The sequence below is a fragment of the Oncorhynchus kisutch genome, linkage group LG2 (genome assembly GCF_002021735.2).
Source record: "Oncorhynchus kisutch isolate 150728-3 linkage group LG2, Okis_V2, whole genome shotgun sequence".
NCBI classification, from domain to species: Eukaryota; Metazoa; Chordata; class Actinopteri; order Salmoniformes; family Salmonidae; genus Oncorhynchus; species Oncorhynchus kisutch.
The window spans coordinates 57,987,948-58,013,009 of record NC_034175.2 but is presented as its reverse complement, the minus strand read 5'-3'; the positions used below and the strand labels follow the sequence as shown (position 1 = coordinate 58,013,009).

Genomic DNA, 25,062 nt, shown 5'->3' with positions numbered 1-25,062 from the left:
GATTGTTTTTGTGCAATAACAAAAACAGATTGGATCTTTTCTCTAATGAAGCATAGGCTATTGTATTTGTATTCAATATACTGAATTATCTTTCGGCTAGTACACGTTCAGTGTGTACTTTTTCAAATGTGATTGGCTAAGTCTTGACCAATCACAGCTCGTGGTTGGAATCCACGTGAGTACCGCTGCCATTTGACGTTCTCATGGCTTGAGTGGAGAATAGGATTCCTGCCGATTTTTGTAATTCTGTGCAATTCTAGTTTTGAAATAACAAGAAAATACGCTTTACACAGCCATGCGGCGAAGTAAGGCCGAAGTGGAACGCTATATTTATTCAGTACAGAGTTCCTCTCCTTCACTCAAAGAGGTGAGTCCAACCGGCTTCACTTCATCCTGCGTGTATTAGCTAGCTAAGCTAACGGCCATGATGGCCTGGTATGATAGCTAGCAGTACTGCAAGCATTGAAAGTAACTAGCTAGCCACAGACTAAATCTGAAACAACAAGTAGCTAACGGATCCTTCATTTTAGATAACTAACTAACGTTCGCTAACTACGCTGGCAAATGTGACACTTCTCAAGTTCATCCATCGCAGTGAAGAATTCAGTGTGTGGAAAACGCGCGGGCAACAGGGCTGGCTATATTTTGAAACATCTCGTGCATTAGTTAGGTGTCACTCTTCCTATGAAGATAGCCATGATCGCCTTTAAAAAAATAAAATCCTAGTTAGTTAGCAATTTTATATTTGAATGGATCTAACTAACTTGGGGAATTTCCAGGAAGCTGGTACGACTTTCGTATGTATTAGGGAACTAAGTTGGCTACCTACGTTTTTAGTGAACTTTAAAATACAATAGGTAACCATGTCTGTCTTCAGTAGTTGGCTAACTAGCTGTTATAACTATATATGAGTTTAACCTTATTTTAAACTAGGCCTTCATATGTTCTCTTTCCACAGAAACCAATTAAAGGATTTTTATTTGCTAAATTATACTTCGAGGCTAAGGAGTATGAACTTGCTAAAAGGTATGCCCTGAACACATTGACATATTGAAGTGGGTATCTACATCTTTTGTGTGTTTATTCAGAATGTCTGGTCCCCTCTTTTAGACATGTTTCAGAATATCTGACTGTGGCTGAGAGAGATCCCAAAGCACACAAGTTCCTGGGCCAGCTTTATGAGAGGGAAGGAGATATCAACAAGGCTGTAGGATGTTACAAGGCAAGCTGATATTCCTGCCAGTTGCTCACGTACTTATTAATGTTCTAGTATCCTATTAGTCTGTCCATTAGGCTTTGTCAGTCATCCAGTTTTATATAATTTATTTGAAGAAACGGCTAAAGAAATGGGGTGATTGGAAATGATTACATTGATAGAAGTCATACTCTATCTGTAATATTAAAGCTGATCCCTAAAAAACAAAAACTGGCTATGCTGATTGTAAACCTAACTATCTGACAGTGTAAAGATGCTTTCAAGTCTTTAATTGTGTGTCCAGCGGTCTGTGGACCTGAACCCAGCCCAGAGGGACCTGGTTTTGAAGGTGGCTGAGCTGCTGGTCAGTAAGACAGAGAGAGACAGCAGAGCAGAGTTCTGGGTGGAGAAAGCTGCCAAGTTGCTGCCTGCAAATCCTGCTGTCTTCAACCTCAAGGTAAGAACTCTAACACCGTATTGATTTCCTGTATTTAAAGCATTTTGGACTTTTTGTATATGGTGTGGCTAACCTGAAATAGTGTGTCAAGGTTAAATAATGCCTTCATTGTGACTGGAGGATTGTTTAGAAACTTGTGGCACAGGGTTGACCCAAGATCACTACCTGCCTGTTGAGTTGGCAGCTGTTTGATGCATATTCCCTCCTTGCCCTCTCTCTCCCCTTAGGAACAGTTGTTGAGCAGCAGACTGGTCCCAGGGACTAGAAACTTCTGTTCAAAAAATAATCAGCTGTTTAAAACAAATCTGCTCTTCAACAATCCTTGCTGACTCTCCTTCTACCCCCTATAGGAGCGGCTACTGAATCGACAGGGCCAGCAGGGACGGAACCAGTTGTTTGACCTGCTGCAGGCAGAGCTGGCTATGAGACCTGGCGATGCCCATATCAACATAAAGCTGGTTCAGCTGTTCTCCTCTGATGGCAGGCTGGAGGAGGCTGTCAAACACTGTCTGGCTACAGAGAAGAGAGGCCTGCTTAGATCCAGCTTGGACTGGTACTCTACTGTAGTACACACTCTACAGGTCAGCAGGATGCTCACAAAATACAATATACACTTATGGAATTACATATACAATGGTAAAGTGCTTAATTTGGTGTTTCTCAGGATTTCCTAGCCCAGCCCAGTGTTTCATCCAATGAGAAGATGAGTAGACATCTGCAGAGAGAGCTACTTTTGGCCCACTGCAGCCTGCTGAGACTGACCCTGTCGGGAAAAGGACTGCAGCCTAGCATCAAGGCCCTTGGGAGGTGTGTTTGTCAGAACCAGGCTAGGCAGGGAAACGTGACTACTGGTACTGGCTATAGTTAATCCATGCTTAGTCTACCAACAGAGTTTCTGCATTAGAGCGTCACTCTGTAGAGTCCTACTAGATTAGTAGCGGTGTGTTCGAACCTTATTTAACACCTGTCTCGCTCTGTCTAGTTTTGACTGTGCGATGCAGGGCCTGAAGAAGACAGCGGGCAGTGTAACAGATGATCTGTCTGAGGTCTATGTGGAGATGAGGGGACATCTGTACCTGCATGCTGGCACTCTGCTACTGAAGATGGCTCAGGAAAGAGAACAGCAGTGGAGGGCTGTCATTGACCTGGCTGCTCTCTGCTATCTACTGGCTTACCAGGTAATGCACACAAACTAGAAGCTTTGTATTTAGCAAATGACAGTGTCTTTCATGTTGTATCCAACTTCTTTTCATTCTTCCTATTTAGGTCCCGGGGCCGAAGAGCAAGGTGACTAAAGGGGATCAGTCTTCTCTTCAGCATCTGGAGCTGCTGGCCAGTGACAGACAGAGCCAGGCTGGACACATGCTGCTTAACCTCAACCCTGACACTCATACCTTTGTCAGAGAGGTGGTGGAGGCGTTTGGTAACCGTAGTGGTCAGGGCTCTCTGTTTGAGCTTTTGTTTGGGCTTCAGGCTCCGGCCGGTACTTCCTTCATCGGCAACGACGACATCCGCTCCATCAACACACAGGCTCCAGCGATATCTGACCTCATCAAACGGGACAACGGTATGTGTGTGGGTCTACACAACCGGAGACGAGCTGATCTCACAAGTTCCCTGTGTAACCCTGCTCCTCTCCTGTCTTCAGGCTCCATCCAGCTCAAAGGAGGTGACCTCCAGCAGCTGTGTTGGCTGGGTCTCCAGTGGTCTCTCATGGCCCAGAGGCCTGCTCTGAGGGACTGGCTCAAACAGCTGTTCCCCAGGCTCATCCTGGAGACCTCCAAACTGGACACCAACACACCTGAGTCCATCTGCCTGCTAGACCTGGAGGTGGGTGTGGCTGGGGTGGCTCTACAATATCTGTCTCTACAAGGCTCAACAGCCTTGTAACAATCTTCTAATACTGTCCTTCGAATGATATCGTTGATTGTTTTCTTTTGCTTAATTTTTCATTTATACAAAGACCTTGAATGCTCTAAGACAGTGGTCACCAACCTTTTCTGAGTCGGGATCACTTTCTGAGTGAAAATGCATGCCGAGATCTACCACTGATTTATTTTTATTAACATAAAAAATGTAAGCCTATGCAAAATTAACCAATTAAAAACAGTACTTTAGCAATGAGGTTTGTGGAGTATTGGGTCTACAGCTTACATTTTCACTGCATATTGGCTTTGCTTGAATTTACCTGCCAATGCATTGTTCTGACATTTTTTAAAATCATATTTCAAAAATTGGGGTAGGCTATATGATCACACCAGTAATAGATCCATTGTTGTATTACTTGTGAGGCACAGCTGAGTGAGCATACATTTAAATCATTCTCGTTTTTATTTTACTGGGCTGATGGTGCCTGCATCTGCTGGTCAGTCTTAGCGGAGGGAGAGAGCAGCAGACTGAGGGTACAACTGTCAACATCCCTCCGCTGACACTGACCAAAAAGGGACACCGTCTTCCAGCTGATGGCGGAACTCGAGTCGCACCACATTATTTCGGCCTCATGCACAAATTCATGTTGTGAACAGAGAAAGTGAAATATTCCTCAACGTAAAAAAAAAAGACTCAAGCCACTAACTATAACACAAGCTTATCGATACACTTTCCTACTCATTCATTACTGCTGCGCTGCTTGTTGTATCCCTGAGTGGTAAAAAGAACGCACATTTTATTGGTTACAAAAGTGTTGAATACAAAGTGTTGACAGTGCTGAGTAAGAACTTAAACAAGAACTCACTCATAAAACCAGCAGCTCTGCTGTATTCGTTGACAGTCTCTCTAGTCATGGTTTTAAACATTTTGAAATCTCAGTATCAATTTTGCCGAGGATTTCTATTATGCCTGCTACGTTACTGCAGACTCGGTCATCTGAGCAATCTGATTGGCCAGCGGTAGCGTAGTGCACTTGATTTCCTCTCCAGGCCCACCGGGAAGGCAGTTTGTACCTTCAGACACATGAAATGGCAACTGTTTGCCTACCCGGTGCGCAGGGCAGCTGAATTGGCTGCACCTACCACCAACAGCCTGAGACTAATACAAAAGAAATAGGAACACAAGAATTAGTTGGTTTTTTTACAGAAATGTTTGGCGATGGACTAGAACTGCCTTGGAGATCGACGAGTCGAACGCGATCGACCGGTTGGTGACCACTGCTCTAAGAACTAATGCAATACACTGGGGTGATTCTCTCCTCTCTAGGTGTTCCTGTGTGGGGTGGTGTGGTGCAGTCACACCCAGCTCCAGGAGAGGGCCAGGATCACTTCTACTGGTCAACAGCAACTCCATGAGCCCCGCTGCCTGCCCCTGCCCCTCCTCCGCCTCCTCTCCACAGACAGACAGAGGGAATGGTGGGACGCCGTCTACAGCCTCATACACAAACAAGCTGCGTGAGTCACTACGGGTTCATCGCTAAACTTATATGATAGATGGCTGAAATCAAGTGTTTTACTACCCAAGCTAGAGCTGTAAAAGTTACCCAGACACCATTCCCTCCTCCCTCACTTGAACTGATCACAGATATTATATAAGTTGTGTTAAAATGTAAAGGCCCATGATGGAGAAATCAAGCTGACTGATGACTCTGTGGTTAACATGACTATGGTTCTGCTTCTGTCTTTAAAAAAAATATTAAAAAAATAGGCCTGGCATGTCAGCCAAACTGAGGATGACCGTTCAACATGGACTAAGCACCCTTCGAGCTGGAGAGAAACATGGCCTTCAACCAGCCCTGCCCATACACTGGGCCCAGCACCTCAGCTCAACGGTATACACCTCGGCCAGACGGCAGACCTGCCTTTTTCTGTCACACACTACATAAGTCTACATGATATGCTAGGCGTCTGTCTGAAATGATTTCCCCCGCCATTTACTCAATAGTATTTATAACTTCCAATTAGTGTATGGTCATTATTTATAACTCTTGGTCTAGTCAGAATAGTACACATCAGCAATTTCCCTTTGGTACAGTAAATTATGTCTGCTTTAAACTACTTCTGAGAATGCGACTCAGAACGATGAGTGCTTCGTTATAATGGATGATTTGAAGCACTGCCATTTCTGCATTTAGATTTAACACCTGCTGTGTTGTTCCCAGGGGGTTGGTGTGAACTCCTACTATGACCAGAAGGAGTACATAGGGCGTAGTGTCCACTACTGGAAGGTGGTGCTCCCCCTGCTGGACAAGATCAAGCAAAGACGCAGCATCCCTGAACCCCTGGACCCCCTCTTCATACACTTTCCCTCTAGAGACATACAGGTGAGCGACCAACACAGCTGCTTCTCTGACCGACTGGATTAGAACCTAGCTTTCCACAATACTTGTTAGTCTACTGAGTTAAAGCATTGACACGTGTAGACTTTTCATATCACTGATGACAATCGTGAAAGTTGACAAGTCCAGGCTTAATATATGCATTGCTCTATTTTCATTGGTTAGTGAGGTTGCGTTTGCATGTTAATCTCAGATCCCATCAGTGAAGGGCTTTGAGGAGGAGGCCATGATAGCATTTGCAACCCTCTTGGATGTCGAGGGGAGGACAGAGGAGGCTATTACTACTCTGGAGACCATCAACAACATCTCATCTAACTGGCACCTAGCTAGGGTATGTAGTGAGGGGTTCACTGCTTAACCTTGCTCTGGTAGTCAATCCCCTGCACTTCTCCCACTCTGCGCTTTAGTGCCATGCCTTCTAGTGCAGCTGCCAGTAAAAAAAAATTTACAAATAAATTGTGTGCAGGCAGCATTTATTTTTTAATGTCTTACCATAAATGCATTTGTTATGAATTGTGCCTTTTGATATATCTCTGTGTGTAGATCTTCCAGCGTCTGTCTGAGGAGGCTGGTAGTGGGGTGGAGGAGACTCGGGACAGGTGTGTCATGTTCCTCAGAAAGTTCAGAACTTACCTGTCCAAGATCTACAATGCCAATGCTGACGACATGGACAAGGTTACACACTTCAATATACGGCATCTATACACATGACTATTTGCCATAAATATGTAATCGAAGATTTAAGAGTTGGAAGCATGACATTCAATCATATTCTCCGTGTGTTCCAGCTGCCCGTCTCAATGGAAGAGGTGATGGATCTCCTGAACGATGTGAACCAGCAGCTAGGGGAGATTGGAGAAGGGATGGATGAAGAGGGCAGACCGGTCCACTTCAGCCCTCAGTTTACTGAGCCTGCTGCCTCAGTCGCTCACATCAAATTCGCCCCTTTAACCCCTTCCCCCAGCAAGAGCTTTGTCCCATCCTCCAAAAGACACATGGTATGATAAAGGTTGACTTGTAAACATACACTGAGTGTACAAAACATTAGGAATACCTTCGTAACATTGAGTGGCACTCATTTTGTCTTTAGAACATCCACAATTTGTCAGGACATGGACTCTGCTGACCCATGTTAACTCTAATGCTTTCCACAGACGCAAGTTGGCTGGATGTCCTTGGGTGGTGAACCATTTTTGATACATACAGGGAAACTGTTGAATGTGGAAAAACCCAGCGGCGTTGAAGTCCTTGACACACTCAAACCGGTGCACCTGGCTCTTACTGCCATACCCCTTTCAAAGGCACTTAAAAATGTTATTGCCCATTCACACACCATCTCTCTCAATTGTCTCAAGGCTTAAAAATCCTTATTTAACCTGTCTCCTCCCCTTCATCTACACTGATTGAAGTGAATTTAACAAGTGACATCAATAAGGGATCATAGCTTTCACCAGGTCCGTGTGCCATGGAAAGGGCTGGTGTTCCTAATGTTTTGTACACTGATGCTCTTCCTATGGTTTTTAAACATGGACATTCATGTACTTCAGTTTTAGATTTGCCGTACAGGTTTTTTCTCACCTAAATAATAGAAATAACTTGACATGAAAAATATAATGAAAATGTTATTTTTCTCCTCCGTTTCCTGATTTCCCCAAGACACCACCTCATTGGGCAGAGCACCAGAAGTCCCTCCTGCAGATGCTCTGCCAGCAGGTGGAGGCCCTTAAGGTCAGCCCCTGGCTTCATTGTCTTTGAGGATATGGGAGATGTTGCCCATGTCAAGTGTGCCTATTAATTCAATTATAGATGTCCATGCATGGTTTCTGTGTTAAGTATTGTGTGGTTGGGTTGCAGAATGAGGTCCATGACCTGAGACATAACTCGTCAGACAGCATGGCGTCACCCCACCAAAGGATGTATGGAGATGGGTATGGGGCTGAGAGCATGCAGGAGGGCTACCCCCCAACACAGACCTTCCATGTAGCACCCCTCACCGGTAGGAACGCAGTACACAACTGAGTTGTGTAGTTTCGGGCTGTATTATTAGGAGTACTGAAATAGCAATGTTGCTAGGTGTTACGAATCCCTTTTGGCCCGACAGTCTAGGGGGGATGGGAATGAGACCCGTAACATAATTCATGCAAATTATAATTGTGACAAAGTAAAAGTGTGAACGAAATAACCAGGACGACTGAAATCTACCGTCAAACTCAAAGTTTATTTAAACACACGGTAATGGGGGGAGCAGGAAAAGGGGCTGAGCTGGACCCAAGGAAAGAAACAAATATACAAAAACACCCCTAAGCTAGACTAGCCTACTTTAACAACAGCTAACTAACTAACCAAAAATACAGTGGGTGGTCCGCCCAGTTCTAACTAGTGTATTTAACAAAGTTCACCTACGGGTAGTGTATGCCCATGGGCGACTTGCCTTGGTTTCCCCCTTTTCCCACCAGCAACAAACAAACACCAAAACAATACTCACAGGTGATGAAAGTGCTATGGAGGTGCTCAAACAAAAGAGAGGTTAAGACACAAAGCGAGAGTGAAACACAGAGACCTACAGACATGGCATTTACAGAGAGATATTGAGCTAGCTCCAGAGCAAACAAATGATGGGGTTTTTAAACCATGGGGAAGGAACTGTGATAGGGTAGGAACTAGGTGGAGGTGTGTCTTCTGATTGATGATTGATTGTTGACTGATTGGGGAGTGATGATTTTCACCTGTGAGGGGAGAAGGGGAGAAAAGAAACACACACACAGGATACACACAGGATACTTGTATCCGTAACACTAGGATATTAAATTATGACCGTTGATTTGAACCTTTTCTCTTTTTGTTTACAGTTGCCACCACACAGGCCCCATCTATGTATTTCAATCAATCCCCTGCTTATAACTCCGGACAGTATCTCCTTCGTCCTGCAGCCAATGTTACCCCAACAAAGGTCGGTGTTTATACCTTGATTTTTCTTTGAGCATTCAGAATGGTTTAGATACTTGGAAGTGGGGGAGTATTTTCCGTGACAAATTTGAATTAGGTTTGAATTAATTTTCCTTTTGTCACAGGCTCCTGTGTATGGAGTCAACCGCCTGCCACCCCAGCAGCACATGTATACCTACCAGCAGCCCACTAACACTCCTCCCCTGCAGTCAACACCAGCCTGCATCTACCCTCCTCAAGACCAGGTCTTCGGCACCCCCCTACACTTCGAGTCACCAGCAACCAGTCTACTCTCCCCATACAGCGAGGAATACTACGGCCACTCTCAGCCCACCACCAACCCTCCCCTCCCAGAGCCTGGCTACTTCACCAAGCCCTCAGTCGTACCTGTCCAACCACCAAAGAGCATTGAGGGGAAGCCTGTGGACTTTGGGAAGATCGCCTTTGGCCAGCAGGTCCCTGCTGAGCCTCTTAAGGTGCCTGGCTTTGGTGCTGGAGTAGTAGCCCAGTCCACTCCATCATCTGCTGCCTTTAAATTCAACTCCAACTTCAAATCCAACGATGGGGACTTTACCTTCAAAGCCAAAAACAGTGAGAACCTGTTGGGGCTTCTGACATCAGACATTCCAACCAAATTGGATGGCCCCTCAGAGGTTGAGCCTCCTAGCCAGGGAGGGATATTTAGCTTTGGCACTAAAAGCGTGGCAGGCTTCTCCTTCACTGATGCAGCCCAGAGTCGGGACAAACCAAACCTGTTTGAAAAAATTGAACAGCCATTTAGTTTCACTGATCAGACCAAGCCGGTATTTGGGCTGGAAAACGCAGCGGTGGAGAAAGGACCGGAGAGCGATAACGACAGCACACATGTGGAGGAGGATGAGGATGGGCCTCACTTTGAGCCCATTGTGCCCCTCCCTGACAAAGTAGATGTGAAGACTGGAGAGGAGGAAGAAGAGGAGATGTTCTGTAACAGGTCCAAGCTATTCAGATTTGACGCAGAGACAAAGGAGTGGAAAGAGAGGGGGATCGGCATAGTCAAAATCCTAAAGCACAATACATCAGGGAAAGTGCGTCTGCTGATGAGGAGGGAGCAGGTTCTGAAGATCTGTGCTAACCACTACATCACGCCAGATATGCTCCTGAAACCAATTGCTGGCTCTGACAAGTCCTGGGTATGGAATGCCATTGATTATGCAGATGAGGAACCAAGGCCTGAGCAACTGGCCATCCGGTATAAAACGGCAGACGAGGCATTGCTCTTCAAAACAAAGTTTGAAGAGGCTCAGAAGATAGTTCCCAAATCTCCAGAAAAGCAGCAAGATCAGCCAGATAGGAAAGCAACTTCTCCTAATTCATCTGCTACTCAGGTGACAAACTTTGCTGCCCAGTTTGCAAAGAAGGACGGGGAGTGGCACTGCAATGTGTGTTATGTAAGAAATGCTGCTACAATTATGCAGTGTGTTGCCTGTCAGACTGCCAACCCTAATTCCCTGTCAGAGACAGACAGCAAACTGGCTACTGAAACCAAAGGCTTTACTAGTGGGGCAGCTTCAGTGAGAGGATTTACTTTTGGATTTGGAGCTGACTTGTCAAAAGACACCAGCAGCGCAGGATCTATTGGAAAGGGATTTGGGGCTTTTGGAGCTCAGATACCCTCCTCCTTTACGTTTGGAACCAGTGGCACCACTTCTATACCTGTTGCTGGTTTTGGAGCCCAGTTTGGTAAGAATAAAGAAACCACAGCAGAATCAAAGCCCTCAACCATGCCATTTGGCTCTGGATTTGGTGCCCAGTTTGGCAAAAAGCCAGGGCAGTGGGACTGTGACGTGTGTGCTGTAAGAAACCAGGCCTCCTCAAACAGTTGTGTTTCTTGTCAAACTCCAAACCATGCAGCCAAAACTGTTGTAGATAGAGCAGCAGCATCAAAGCCCTTAACCAATCCATTAGGTTCTGGATTTGGTGCCCAGTTTAGCAAAAAGCCAGGGCAGTGGGACTGTGACGTGTGTGCTGTAAGAAACCAGGCCTCCTCAAACAGTTGTGTTTCTTGTCAAACTCCAAACCATGCAGCCAAAACTGTTGTAGATAGAGCAGCAGCATCAAAGCCCTTAACCAATCCATTAGGTTCTGGATTTGGTGCCCAGTTTAGCAAAAAGCCAGGGCAGTGGGACTGTGACGTGTGTGCTGTAAGAAACCAGGCCTCCTCAAACAGTTGTGTTTCTTGTCAAACTCCAAATCCCTCAGCAAAATCAACATTTGAGGTAGCACCACCACCAAAGCCAACAGTGTCGGGATTTGGTGATCTTTTTGCTAAGAGGGACAGACAATGGGACTGTGACACCTGTCTAGTGAGGAATGATGCATCGGTTTCTAAGTGTGTTTCCTGCCAGACACCCAATGCTAGCAGCACCTCCTCTCTTGGGGCCATGTTTGCCAAACAGGGGGGACAGTGGGACTGTGACACATGTCTAGTCAGAAACGACAGCTCTGCTAGTCAATGTGTCTCCTGTCAGACACCCAACACTAAGAGCACAGCCACCCCCTCCAGCTCATCCTTCAGCTTTAGCTTTGGGAGTAAAAGTACATCTACTCAGCCTGTAGGCAATGTGTTTAAAGCAAACTTCAACAGTGACAGCTCTTTTCAGTTTGGCACAAGCAAAGTTGATACAGGTGCCCCTGCATCCTTCAAGTTTGAGACCCCTCAGGCTGAAAGCAGTGGCTCCAGTGCTGCAGGCTTCTCTTTCAATATGCCCGTCCCAGCAGGTGGCTTTAAGTTTGGCACTCAAGAAACGGCAAAGGAAACCCCGCCAGATGAAACTCAGACTCCTGCTTCAGGGTCTGCGTCCATGTTCCTGAAGAATATCGCAGAGCAGCACAGAGAAAAAGAGAAGGAATCTGGCATCGGTATATCTGCATCAGTGCCTTCAGTGGACATCACCGATGAGAATGGCAAACCCAATGACTTCAGTTTTGCAGATTTGGCTAAGAACTCACAAGGAGACTTCAAGTTTGGACAGACCGATTCCAATTGCAGAGACTTCAGCCACGGTGGCGAGCAGCTGTTAACATCCCTTCAGTCAAACCAGTGGGCAGACACTTCCGCTGACCAGGATGAAGAGGATGTATACAAAACAGAAGAGAATGACGATATCCAGTTTGAACCTGTGGTCCAGATGCCTGATAAAGTGGACCTGGTCACAGGAGAGGAGGATGAACAGGTCCTTTACTCACAGAGAGTAAAGCTCTTCAGGTTTGACGGAGACATCAGCCAGTGGAAGGAGAGGGGTGTTGGAGTCCTCAAGTTCCTGAAGAATACCACCAACGGCAGGCTGAGGGTGCTGATGAGGAGAGAGCAGGTCCTGAAGGTGTGTGCCAACCACTGGATCACCACCACCATGAACTTGAAGCCCTTGGCTGGTTCCGACAAAGCTTGGATGTGGCTTGCTAATGACTTCTCAGAAGGAGATGCCAAACTGGAGCAACTCGCTGCCAAGTTTAAAACCCCTGAGCTGGCTGAGGAGTTCAAGCTTAAGTTTGAGGAGTGTCAGAGGCTCCTGTTGGACATCCCACTGCAGACTCCTCACAAGCTTGTTGACACAGGCAGAACTGCACATCTCATCCAGAAGGCAGAGGAGATGAAGTCCGGTCTGAAAGACCTTAAATCCTTCCTGACTGATGACAAAACAAAGATCAAGGAGGACGACAGCCAAGCTAACATCACAACAGCCAGTAACACCTCAGGTCTGATCATCAAGCCCCACGTGGAGAGCACTGGGCCTACCTTAGAATGGGACAACTATGACCTGAGAGAGGAGGCTCTGGACGACAGTGCTGACACATCTGTCTACACCTCACCCCTAGCAAGCAGCCCTATCAGGAAGAACCTCTTCTGCTTTGGAGAATCCACAGCTGGCTTTAACTTCAGCTTCCAGCCTGTCATCAGTCCTACCAAGTCACCGGCCAAGCTGAACCAGAGCGGGGTGTCTGTGGACGAGGAGCAAGACGTGACCCAGGAGGAGGAGAGGGATGGCCTGTACTTTGAGCCTGTGGTTCCCCTGCCAGACCTGGTGGAGATCTCCACTGGAGAGGAGAATGAAAACGTGTGTTTCAGCCACAGAGCAAAGCTGTACCGCTATGACAAAGACCTGAACCAGTGGAAGGAGAGGGGCATCGGAGACCTTAAGATACTGCAGAACTACGACACCAAACGAGTCAGACTCCTCATGAGGCGGGACCAAGTCCTGAAGATCTGCGCCAACCACTGGGTCACGTCTTCTATGAAGTTGGAGCCCATGAAGGGTGCTGAGAAGGCCTGGGTCTGGAGTGCCATTGACTTTGCTGAGGTAGCTGAGGGAAATGTGGAGCAGTTAGCAGTGCGGTTTAAACTGCAGGATGTGGCCAACTCTTTCAGAGACATCTTTGACGAGGCTAAAACCGCCCAAGAGAATGAGATTCTGGTCACTCCAATAGCCTCATGTGAGACCCTTCCTCAGGAGGTAGCAACAGCTCCAGGGATGACAGTGTGTGGACAGGCTGCTGTGGCCATCCTGGAGGAGACCACCAGAGAACGGACAGAGCTGACTTCTGAGACTTTCCACACCCCTGACAGCAAGGCCTCCACTTCCACACCACACAGCCCTCTCAACCCCTCTAAGATGGTGATGTCTCCTCCCAAGTTCCTCTTCGGAACCGACTCTCTGCAGAAGATCTTTGGCAGCAGCCTCCTGTTGTCCAAGGAGGATGGTTCTTCAGAAAGCTCCAAGGCTAAAGACATCGGTTGGACCTCCCAGTCCTCACCTGCATTCAAAATCCCAGAAAAGGGTAATCCTTTTATTGTTATCCTTTCTTTGTTGATCTTGTGAACTGCTTGTTTTTGAATGGTGATTTCCCCCTCCCACGATGGCGTTTTCACACAATTTGACCCCGTTGTGATTCCAGTCATGTCCCATTGGTTCATCTCATTGCTTCTTCCACCAGCCCACACTGTTGTTAGCACAAACTTAACCCAGTCACTCCCATTAGCCTAATTTACATCTACTTCCTCTCCCTTGTAATTTAATGATATAGTTTAAATATGATAGCAGATGTCATATTATATAATCGAGTACACTTGTACTGTACAGTTGCCTAGTAATCAAATCCCCTAAGGATAATGCAGTCACTCCATTTTCAAAGAATTATATCATCTTCATGAAGGCAGATGGAGACAGGACAGAATTGAGAAAGATTGTAGAATCCATTACACTTAGATAATGAAATGATGTTCAACTTGAATCTTACTGAAGACTCATTTCAATACACTTTAATTTCTTAATCCAACCCCCCCCCCCCCAATTCCAGCTTGTCTCACCTGCCAACCATTATTTTGTAGGATTGGATTTTAGGCTTTTCAAAGATAACCCAATGGCTTTTTGGACCAGCACCTCATCCACCCAATTTGAGCCCCCAGGTACTCTGTCACTGCACTGTGTGTGTGCTGTGACACGTCACCTACACATTTGTCACCTGGCTGGGCCTGCTTTGTAGCCGGTCTTAACCCGCATGCATGAGTGGAACATACAAACCTTTAGTACAACAACCTAACGAGCTGCATGCCATCTGATACTCGAGTTACTGTTACTCTAAAGCAGGGGTATTCAACGCTTACCGTACAAGATCCAGAGACTGCTGGGTTTTTTTCTTCTACCTGATAATTAATTGCATACACCTGGTGTCCCAGGTCTAAATCAGTCCCTGATTATAGAGGGGGACAATGAAAAAATGCAGTGGAATTGGCTTTGAGGTCCAGAGTTGCATTCGAGGGCACTCCTTGACATGTGTCACTAAAGCTACAAGAGGGTGGAACACATTTCAAACTTTGCTTGTTAGGCTTACTGCGAATAAAAGTTAGGCAAGCTGTTTAGCTAATGGAAAGGTGAAAGGACTAAGTTCCTGGTAGCGGCCAGTGGAGTGTTGGCGATGATAGAGTTCTTCTCCCTCTGTTGAAAGGAGACACGGCCATGCTTCCTGACAGGAATGTACTGTCACACACTCTTCAACGTCACACACATTTTTAGTCAGGGATGGGTAGCAACAGTGTGAAAGGCAACACCTTGTCTGGTCCGGTTCGTTCCAGAGATTTCCAGTATGTCCTAGATTTCAAACCCAGGTACAATGTGTATGTTACAAGCGTTTGTTTTTCTACCACCAGATGGTCATCTATATTAAGGTCATACCAAAGATCATTTTATTTGATTTAGAATTTTATGCACACGCTTGAAGTATCAAAATATGAAACAATTGATCCAATTTAATTTGGCCTGCTATTAGCCCCATACAAACACACAGAATAACAGCTTTACTACATGGAACAATGTGTCTGTCCTGTATCTGAGAGAGAAGAAAGATCAGGAAACTTTATTTTTAATTTTTACATCCCTTATTTTTGGCACTAAACAGTGTCCATATACTAATATGATTATTTTTCAACTGGTACCAGGGGACCTTCAGACAAGTCTTGTAAGGGCTGTGGCCATCTTAGAGCAAAAAAACCTACATGTTCGTGTCTCACCTTTCCACAGAGGGGTTATATTAGTATGTAGCCCAAACTGTCCGGACTCTACGTGCCACGTTGAAAGTCACTGAGCTCATCAGTACGGACCATTCTACTGACAATATTTGTAAATGAAGATTGCATGGCTTTGTACTCCATTTTTATACACCTGTCAAATGGGTGTGGCTGAAATGGCAAAATCCACTAAGTTGAAGGTGTGTCCACATACTTTTGATCACATACTTTTAGTGTCTCTAGCTTAAACTGACAGATTTTTATGGGGATGTTTGTATTAAGCTAATTGGCATATGATTTGGTTTTAGAGAACCAGTAGGAAATGGTAACTGGAATCCTATATGGTTGGCCTCGTGTACAGTATACTGTAGATCCATGGTTCTGATGTTTGATGCCTTTGAGATTCATTTCCACAATAGTTAACGCATTCTCAGATATGAGACTGCTTGCTTGGTGTGGTGAAATGCATGATGTCCATATTTTTGAGATGCATGTGTTTCGGTTTGGAACTAACCCTAGACATGCAACTACCTCCTTAGTGAAATGGTTTTGTGACTTTTTTAGCAGGTGAACCATTTTTAGGATATTAAATGTTAGCCTGTCTGCCCTACAGTACCAAACAACCTTGCAGCATAGTTGAGTCAAGTCTTAAAATGTTCTGTAGATCCATTTATTGTATAGCAATTTGGGATTATATTATGCAAATTCACCTTGTAGTAAAGTTGCATCATTCTGTTACTGCCTTCAACGTCTCTGTTCTGTCTCCTGAGTTGTCTCACTCTGTGTTGTGTTATAGCACCCCCCCAGGCAAAGGCTGATGATGACAGTGAGGTGGAGGTGGTGTACGAGAGGCAGCCGACTGCGGAGCAGGCTGCTTTGGCCAGGGAACTCTGGCTGCCTCTCACCTTCTTCTGCTACTTGAACGAACCAGGAAACACTAGTGACGACCAGACGGACGGTGAGAAATGACACCAACGCTCTCTTGCAAAACTTTTCTACTTGTATGAGCAAAGGTTTACGCATTGTAGTTGACCGTGTTGCTAACGTTAGTTTGTGTTGCAGATGAGGACTTTGAGACTGCAGTTAAAGCGCTGAATGGAAAACTGTACCCGGATCCTCCTGAGAGAAAGGCTGCAAATTCTGGTAAGTTTCATAGCCAAACTGGCTATAGAGAGAGGTATGAATAGCCATTGATAGGTTGGTGAAATTTCTTGCCAAATGTTGTCTCTCCAATAACCTTCTCCTCTCAGCAGCTCAGGCCGAGATAGGTGCTGAGGGTCTGTACCCGGAGGTTGAGGTGGTGTTGGAGAAGAGGTCTACTCCAGATGAGGAGCAGAAAGCCAAGCCGCTGCAGCTGCCTCCAACTTTTTCTGATGTAGTCGGCAAGGCAGAGAAAGACAAGCCCGAGGACTTCAAGACAGAGGTATGCAAAGCACAAGAGACTTCTATAATACACTGCTCAAAAATAAAGGGAACACTAAAATAACACATCCTAGATCTGAATGAAATATTCTTATTAAATACTTTTTTCTTTACATAGTTGAATGTGCTGACAACAAAATCACAATTATCAATGGAAATCAAATGTATCAACCCATGGAGGTCTGGATTTGGAGTCACACTCAAAATTAAAGTGGAAAACCACACTACAGGCTGATCCAACTTTGATGTAATGTCCTTAAAACATGTCAAAATGAGGCTCAGTAGTGTGTGTGGCCTCCACGTGCCTGTATGACCTCCCTACAACGCCTGGGCATGCTTCTGATGAGGTGGTGGATGGTCTCCTGAGGGATCTCCTCCCAGACCTGGACTAAAGCATCTGCCGACTCCTGGACAGTCTGTGGTGCAACGTGGCGTTGGTGGATGGAGCGAGACATGATGTCCCAGATGTGCTCAATTGGATTCAGGTCTGGGGAACGGGCGGGCCAGTCCATAGCATCAATGCCTTACTCTTGCAGGAACTTCTGACACACTCCAGCCTCATGAGGTCTAGCATTGTCTTGCATTAGGAGGAACCCAGGGCCAACCGCACCAGCATATGGTCTCACAAGGGGTCTGAGGATCTCATCTCGGTACCTAATGGCAGTCAGGCTACCTCTGGCGAGCACATGGAGGGCTGTGCGGCCCCCCAAAGAAATGCCACCCCACACCATGACTGACCCACCGCCAAACCGGTCATGCGGGAGGATGTTGCAGGCAGCAGAAGGTTCTCCACGGCGTCTCCAGACTGTCCCGTCTGTCACGTGCAACGTGTGAACCTGCTTTAATCTGTGAAGAGCACAGGGCGCCAGTGGCAAATTTGCCAATCTTGGTGTTCTCTGGCAAATGCCAAACGTCCTGCACGGTGTTGGGCTGTAAGCACAACCCCCACCTGTGGACGTTGGGCCTTCATACCACCCTCATGGAGTCTGTTTCTGACCGTTTGAGCAGACACATGCACATTTGTGGCCTGCTGGAGGTCATTTTGCAGGGCTCTGGCAGTGCTCCTCCTTGCACAAAGGCGGAGGTAGCGGTCCTGCTGCTGGGTTGTTGGCCTCCTAAACGTCTCCTGATGTACTGGCCTGTCTCCTGGTAGCGCCTCCATGCTCTGGACACTACGCTGACAGACACAGCAAAACTTCTTGCCACAGCTCGCATTGATGTGCCATCCTGGATGAGCTGCACTACCTGAGCCACTTGTGTGAGTTGTAGACTCCGTCTCATGCTACCACTAGAGTGAAAGCACTGCCAGCATTCAAAGTGACCAAAACATCAGCCAGGAAGCATAGGAACTGAGAAGTGGTCTGTGGTCACCACTTGCAGAACCACTCCTTTATTGGGGGTGTCTTGATAATTGCCTATAATTTCCACCTGTTGTCTTCCATGTGCCCAACAGCATGTGAAATGTATTGTCAATCAGTGTTGCTTCCTAAGTGGACAATTTGATTTCACAGAAGTGTGATTGACTTGGAGTTACATTGTGTTATTTAAGTGTTCCCTTTATTTTTTTGAGCAGTGTATATTAATTTGTTTGCACATGAAAATGAACATCTTATGTGGCATTAGGATATAAGAAATTAAAACTACTATACTTCTCTCAAACAAATATTGATGTTTTGGTTGTGTTTCAGGATGCAGAGACAAGCGCACACCCTGTTTCATCTGAGGCTGTGTCCTCCAGCACCGGCGATACAGTGCCAGACCAGTCCCCCAGCAGCCAGGTACAGGTTCCAGATCTGTCTGAGGCAGAGGTTCAGTCCTCTGCAGCAGAGGCGGAGTTCCCAGCTCAGTCAGTAACCATCCAGGAGGCAGAGGTCCAGCAGACTCCAGATCAGTCAGACTCCACTCCAACACGGTCTCAGACTGCGGTCTCCAGCAGCGGGGAGCAGGCTCAAACTTCAAACCCTTCAGCAAAACCTGTTGCTAGTGCCCCAGCTTTGGTGACTGCCTCATTTGGATTTGGTGCACAGTTTGTCAAAAAGCCAGGGCAGTGGGAGTGTGATGCATGTCTTGTTAGAAATGAGGAGTCTGCAAGCAGTTGTGTTTCTTGTCAAACTCCAAACCCTGCAGCCAGCAGTGGTAAGCAGGCTCCAGATCAGTCAGACTCTACTCCTGCAGCTACCAGCAGCAGCCCTATAGACCTGTCTACCAAGAAGACCTCGGAGCCGGACTCCACATCGACATTTACGACAACCATTACTCAGGGTATGAGATATTTATCATTGCAGAGCCCTTTGCATTCTACACTGATCAGGAAGAGCATGTCCCTCTTGTGAATACATTCGATGTACTCACAGCAGCACAGTCTCACTTGTGACACCAGTACAGCAACCTGTCTTCTCGTCCTTTATTTATTTTCTCGTTTACAGATGCTCCAAACTCATTTGGCTCCTTGGGCTTCAGTGATCTGGGAGGGGAAGGGATCTCCTTCGCTGATCTGGCACAGAACACCGGGGGTGAATTCGCCTTCGGAAAACAAGGTTGACACTTCTACATTTTCTGAATACAGTTGACTGAAGGAAATTCAATATGTGCTTAATTTTAAGGTTTTACAAGTTTCCATGACACAACTGTGAGCTATGTTTTAAGTGAGAACAAACATTTCCGTTTTAAAATGCTTCCTTCTTAGATTCTAACTTCTCGTGGGCGAATGCCGGGGCTACGTTGTTTGGAGCTGCAGCCCCACCCAAAGCTGAAGGAGGGGAGGAGAGGAGTCATGAAGAGGACGCTAATAATGTGGAAATTCACTTTGATCCCATAGTCACCCTACCAGAGGTACTTATCAATGCACTGCTACTAATCAAATTCCACTTAACCTTACTGGGAATGTCATTATAAAGTGAAGTATCCTTGGCTTGTGCGAGCCGGAACAGCTCATAGGTTACAGGAGCCTATCACCTGTTTTCTGAAGCGTGATGCAGCTTAATGAACAAGTACACCCCCTCAACAGGACGCTAGGCTATTGCAGGGCCTTGCCCCCAATCTATCTCCTGAATTCCAAGCTGAGACTCCACGTCGTCATTATAATTGACTGTAAATGTGTTTTAGGTGTAGGCTTGGTCTAGAGCTGTCATGACTCCACATTCTATCTGTGACAGAATATTGCCTGTTCTATTTGATACATTTCTATACAAGTTATGTAAACTTACACCCTTCTGATTAACCTGCGCGTAACTGTGTTGTCTAGGTGGAGACTAAGTCAGGGGAGGAGGATGAGGAGATCCTGTTTAAGGAGCGTACCAAGCTGTACCGCTGGGAGAGAGACCTGGGCCAGTGGAAGGAGAGGGGTGTGGGAGACATCAAGATCCTCTTCCACCCCGATAAGAGATTCTACCGGGTGCTGATGAGGAGGGAGCAGGTGCTGAAGGTGTGTGCCAATCACACCATCTGCCAGAGCATGGAGCTCAAACCCATGAACACCTCCAACCAAGCCCTCGTCTGGACCGCTACCGACTTTGCAGGTAGGTCTACACACAGCTCCGCCAAACACAGCGCTATGTAAATATATTGATTCTTATATAGTTGATGAATTGATAAATGTATTGATACTGTGTTCTCTCCAGAGGGTGAGGGTAAGGTGGAGCAGTTGGCAGCCAAGTTCAAGACAGCAGAGCTGGCTGAGTGTTTCAGGAAGACCTTCTGTGAGTGTCAGAGCCGTATGAGCCCATCAGAGGCCTCGGCCCTCTCCCCCCAGATGTCCAGGGTCCAGGAACATTCCAGAGACGCCAACCCCCAGGTCAGTGTTTCCCGTGCCTGCTATTGTTTTGGTGGAGCGCCTAGCCTACGACTTTTGTCCCCTCCACATAAAATCATTTGTTGGGTGTTTTACTAATATTATGGCCTGTAAAATAATCTATATGAAACTGCCCCCAGGTGTACCTCTCCATCTCCGCTGACGACGAGCCGCTGGGAATGGTCACCATAGAACTGTTCTCTCATATTGTCCCCAAGACGGCTGAGAACTTCAGAGCGCTGTGTACAGGACAGAAAGGCTTCGGGCTGCGCAACTCTGTCTTCCACAGGATCGTACCGGACTTCATGTGTCAGGTGAGGGGGAGTGTGGGGTTGGAAGGTTTCCGTTAAATAACACAGCCACAAAGTCTAAATTGGCTATATTGTAAAAATTCATGAATAAACACTTGCTTTTTTGTCTTAATATAAGGTTGTTGTTGGGTTTAAAATCAGATTTTAAGAAGATAAATTGTAGGAATATGTGTGGTTTATGACTTTGTGTCTATGTTAACTAGTGATGATCAGGTTAAACTGAAACCAGACCATACTCAGAACCACCAACGTGCTTTCATAATCTTCAATACCATGTTTCCCAAATAGGTCAGTCAGTGCCTCTTGGAACACAAAAACAGTTTGTAAACCACAGCTATATCTAATTGAGCTTTTATCTGTATCTTGATAGGGACACATCAGATAGGAAAGACTTAACATCTTTCTGTCTGTACTCAGGGTGGTGACCTCACCAACCAGGACGGGACAGGAGGGAAGTCCATCTATGGGAACAAGTTTGAGGACGAGAACTTTGATGTGCGCCACACGGGTCCGGGGCTGCTGTCTATGGCCAACCATGGCCGAGACACCAACAACTCCCAGTTCTTCATCACATTGAAAAAGGCTGAGCACCTGGACTTTAAACACGTGGCCTTTGGCTTCGTCAGAGAGGGCATGGATGTGGTCCGCAGAATGGGAGAGCTGGGCACCAAAACTGGCAAACCCAGCAAGAAGATTGTCATCACCGAATGTGGACAACTGTAGAGCTTGAGCTCTGGTCACTGACTGGACAACTCCACTGTAGGGCTGAACATGTAGTCACTGACTGGATGGCAATGGGCCTTCACTCTGGTCATGGACTGGGGAGTTATAGCATTTCAAACTGAGCACAATTATAGTAGGCAGATGTCAAATGATACCCTATTCCCCATATAGTGCACTCCACTTGGGGCTCAGCTTAAAAAGAGTGCACTGGTAGCCCACTATGGGGAGAATAGGCTTTAATTTAAGACCGGCCCAGTGTCTCCTTCTGATGAGTGTTGCACTTTCTCCCTGCCGCATCCTGAGGGCTGCATGTCCCAGTGTGAATCCCCAGACTCTTTGTGTGTGTATCATGTACATGGACTACATTTAGTCTTTTTTTTTGTGCATGTGTTCCAATAAGAGTTGACAGCGCTGGTTCCTTCATAAGCTCCCTAACCCAATTTTGTTTTGTGTAATTGTCTTAATAAAGATTATCGCAACCTTTTTTTTAAACCAACCATTGTTTGTTTTGTACTGTGTTCCTCTTGCTGCCTGTGTACTTTTTTAGGTGTGTTTTTTTTTTTTTTGTGTGTGTAGGCTATACATTGATTTCATAATGTGCAAATTGAGACTCTACACCTGTCTTAAACTAAAAGGTAGGAATATGAAGTCTGACAATTTGGGAGAGGTGACATACTAAATATATTTTATGGTCGGGTCACAATTGGGGTTAACAATTGTTATTGTCAATAAATAAATACAAGATGCTGGAGACTGTCTTTAAAAATAAAGTTGCTTTATAACTGAACCTTGTTCGATTTCAAATATACAGTACCAGTCAAAAGTTTGGACACATACTCATTCCAGGGTTTTAATTGATTTTTTTACTATTTTCTACATTCTAGAATAATAGTGAAGACAAACTATGAAATAATACATGGAATCATGTAGTAACCAAAAGTGTTAAACAAATGTAAATATTTGAGATTCTTTGACGTAGCCACCCGTTGCCTTGACAGCTTTGCCCACTCTTGGCATTCTCTCAAACAGCTTTGAGGTAGTCACCTGGAATGCATTTCAATTAACAGGTGTGGCTTGTTAATTTGTGGAATTTCTTTACTTCATTATGTGTTTGAGCCAATCAGTTTTGGTGTGACACGGTAGGGTTGTTATACAGAAGGTATTTTACCAAATAGGGCTAAGTCCATATGACAAGAACAGCTCAATTAAGCAAAGAGAAATGACAGAGTGCTGCATCAGATGACCTTGGCCTCCACAATCACCCAACCTACTTTAAGACATGAAGATCAGTCGATCTGGAGAGTTTCTTAAAGTGCAGTTAAAGCGTTATGATGAAACTGTCTCTCATGAGGACCGCCACAGGAAGGGAAGACCCAGAGTTACCTCTGCTGCAGAGGATGAGTTCATTAGTTACCGGCCTCAGAAATTGCAGCCCAAATAAATGCTTCACGGAGTTAAAGTAACAGACACATCTCAACATCAACTGTTCAGAGTAGACTGCATGAATTGCTGCAAAGAAACCACTACTGAAGGACACCAATAAGAAGAGACTTGCTTGGGCCCAGAAACACAAGCAATAGACCACTGGAAATATGTCCTTTGGCCTGATGAGTCCAAATTTGAGATTTTTGGTGAGACGCAGAGTAGGTGAACAGATGATCTCTGCATGTATGGCTCCCACTGTGACGTATGGAGGAGGAGGTGTGATTTAACTAGGCAAGTCAGTTAAGAACAAGTTCTTATTTACAATGACAGCCTACCCCAGCCAAACCCTAAACCGGATGACGCTGGGCCAATTGTGCACCGCCCTATGGGACTCCCAATCACAGCCGGTTGTGACATAGCCTGGAATCGATCCTGGGTCTGTAGTGACGCCTCTAGCACTGAGATGCAGTGCCTTAGACCGCTGCGCCACTCGAGTGATAGTGTCATCAGCAAAGCATCCCCACACCGTCACTGATTTGTTTAGAATTCAAGGCACACTTAACCAGCATGGCTACCACAGCATTCTGCAGCGATACGCCATCCTATCTGGTTTGCGCTTAGTGGGACTATCATTTGTTTTACAACAGGACAATGACCCAATGACACCTCCAGGCTTTGTAAAGGCTATTTGACCAAGCAGAGTGATGGAGTGCTGCATCAGATGACCTTGGCCTCCACAATCACACAACCTACTTTTGACTGGTACTGTATATTTAATGTATTTGTATTACAAGTGAACAGCTAAAGAGGTGTTTCGAATTAAGCTTATTCTCTTTTTTTACTGAACATTACTAATGGGCCAAATTGACGACAGGATGCACATAAAAGGCTGGCTGCCTGGCATACTGTTTGTCTATATTTTATAAATGTATTTTATAAATGTGTTAAAAAAGCTATTGTGCTTGCGTTTTAATGAGCAACATGAATATCAAACAATGATTTGGAAATACCTACTAGGGCTAGGTGAATACTGGTATGAAATCTGAATATAGCTACATTGTTTAGCTAGCTAGGCTAATATTTTAGCTAACATACCACTAGGATATTGAGCAAGATGGTCAGCTAGCCACCAACAGCATTGACCCGGACCCTAGCTAACAAACCTTGTCTGCGAAACTTTTTCAATTTCGGAGTCGGGGCTTAAAATAACATTTCTGGTCCATCAGCCACTGTATCAAGTAGATAGTCATTTTTAACAGCCAAAATATTTTTGTTCACTAAAATTACACCAACAAAATGGATGAGCATGCTTTGTGCTGTTTATAAAACAAATGTATAACTAGTAAGAAGTAGTGGTATATTGTTTTTTGTTTTTTTAAATAGTATTTTACCCGAAAAATACTCACCTACCCCTTTAAGTTTTGGGAGGTTACCGTGGTAACGTGACTAGAGGAGGGTTGCCATGTTCCTGGTTTCACTGATATATTAGACTACATTAAACGATGCTGCAGTTGAAAATGTGTTGGTCGCGGGAGGCAGATTTTTGGGCTACCGGTACTTCTAAATTGCACCGCGGCCGCCATGGCATTTCACTTTAAAAATGTGTATATATATTTTAAAATACACATTTTTAAAGTGAAATGCCATGGTTGAAGCTGAAGACAATCATAAATCATTAATATATATATATATATATATATATATATATATGCTTGTTTTCGAATACTCATACTAACCGTACTATTAGTGACGTTAATTTAGTATATAGTATGCTTATTGGTCATAGTTAGTATGCCAAAAGTTCCCGTTTGACGAACTAAATTCGCCAAAATACGAAGTATACGTACAGTGGACACCAGTCACCACTAATACGCTGAGCTTCTCAGTCATTTTTTATTTACCTCACAAAGTGGAAATAATCATAAAATACCATTCTTTCCCTTGCGCAAAAACATCTGTCTGTACCGAGCTCACTGGCGCAG

General features: G+C 45.4%; 1 protein-coding gene across 4 annotated transcripts; it reads left to right on the top strand.

Annotated features, from left to right (window-relative positions):
• The first annotated feature begins 177 nt into the window (after positions 1-177).
• Positions 178-22,442, top strand: LOC109868922 (E3 SUMO-protein ligase RanBP2). 4 transcript variants are annotated; one of them, XM_031798571.1, is made up of 30 exons: positions 178-367; positions 959-1,026; positions 1,111-1,222; positions 1,500-1,652; positions 2,003-2,233; positions 2,317-2,459; positions 2,635-2,830; positions 2,919-3,219; positions 3,301-3,482; positions 4,848-5,035; positions 5,289-5,412; positions 5,743-5,904; positions 6,113-6,250; positions 6,463-6,594; positions 6,708-6,917; positions 7,576-7,647; positions 7,774-7,915; positions 8,769-8,869; positions 8,991-13,683; positions 14,234-14,311; positions 16,206-16,367; positions 16,472-16,552; positions 16,663-16,832; positions 18,520-19,093; positions 19,258-19,368; positions 19,518-19,663; positions 20,076-20,349; positions 20,452-20,624; positions 20,762-20,935; positions 21,350-22,442. In XM_031798571.1, the coding sequence occupies exons 1-30, from the start codon at positions 296-298 to the stop codon at positions 21,653-21,655; spliced, it is 9,669 nt and encodes a 3,222-aa protein (XP_031654431.1). In that variant the 5' UTR covers positions 178-295; the 3' UTR covers positions 21,656-22,442. The 4 variants fall into 4 exon arrangements, with proteins under 4 accessions (XP_031654431.1, XP_031654424.1, XP_031654448.1 ...); XM_031798564.1 differs by having other exon boundaries at positions 16,660-16,832; XM_031798588.1 differs by lacking the exon at positions 14,234-14,311.
• The last annotated feature ends 2,620 nt before the right edge of the window (positions 22,443-25,062 follow it).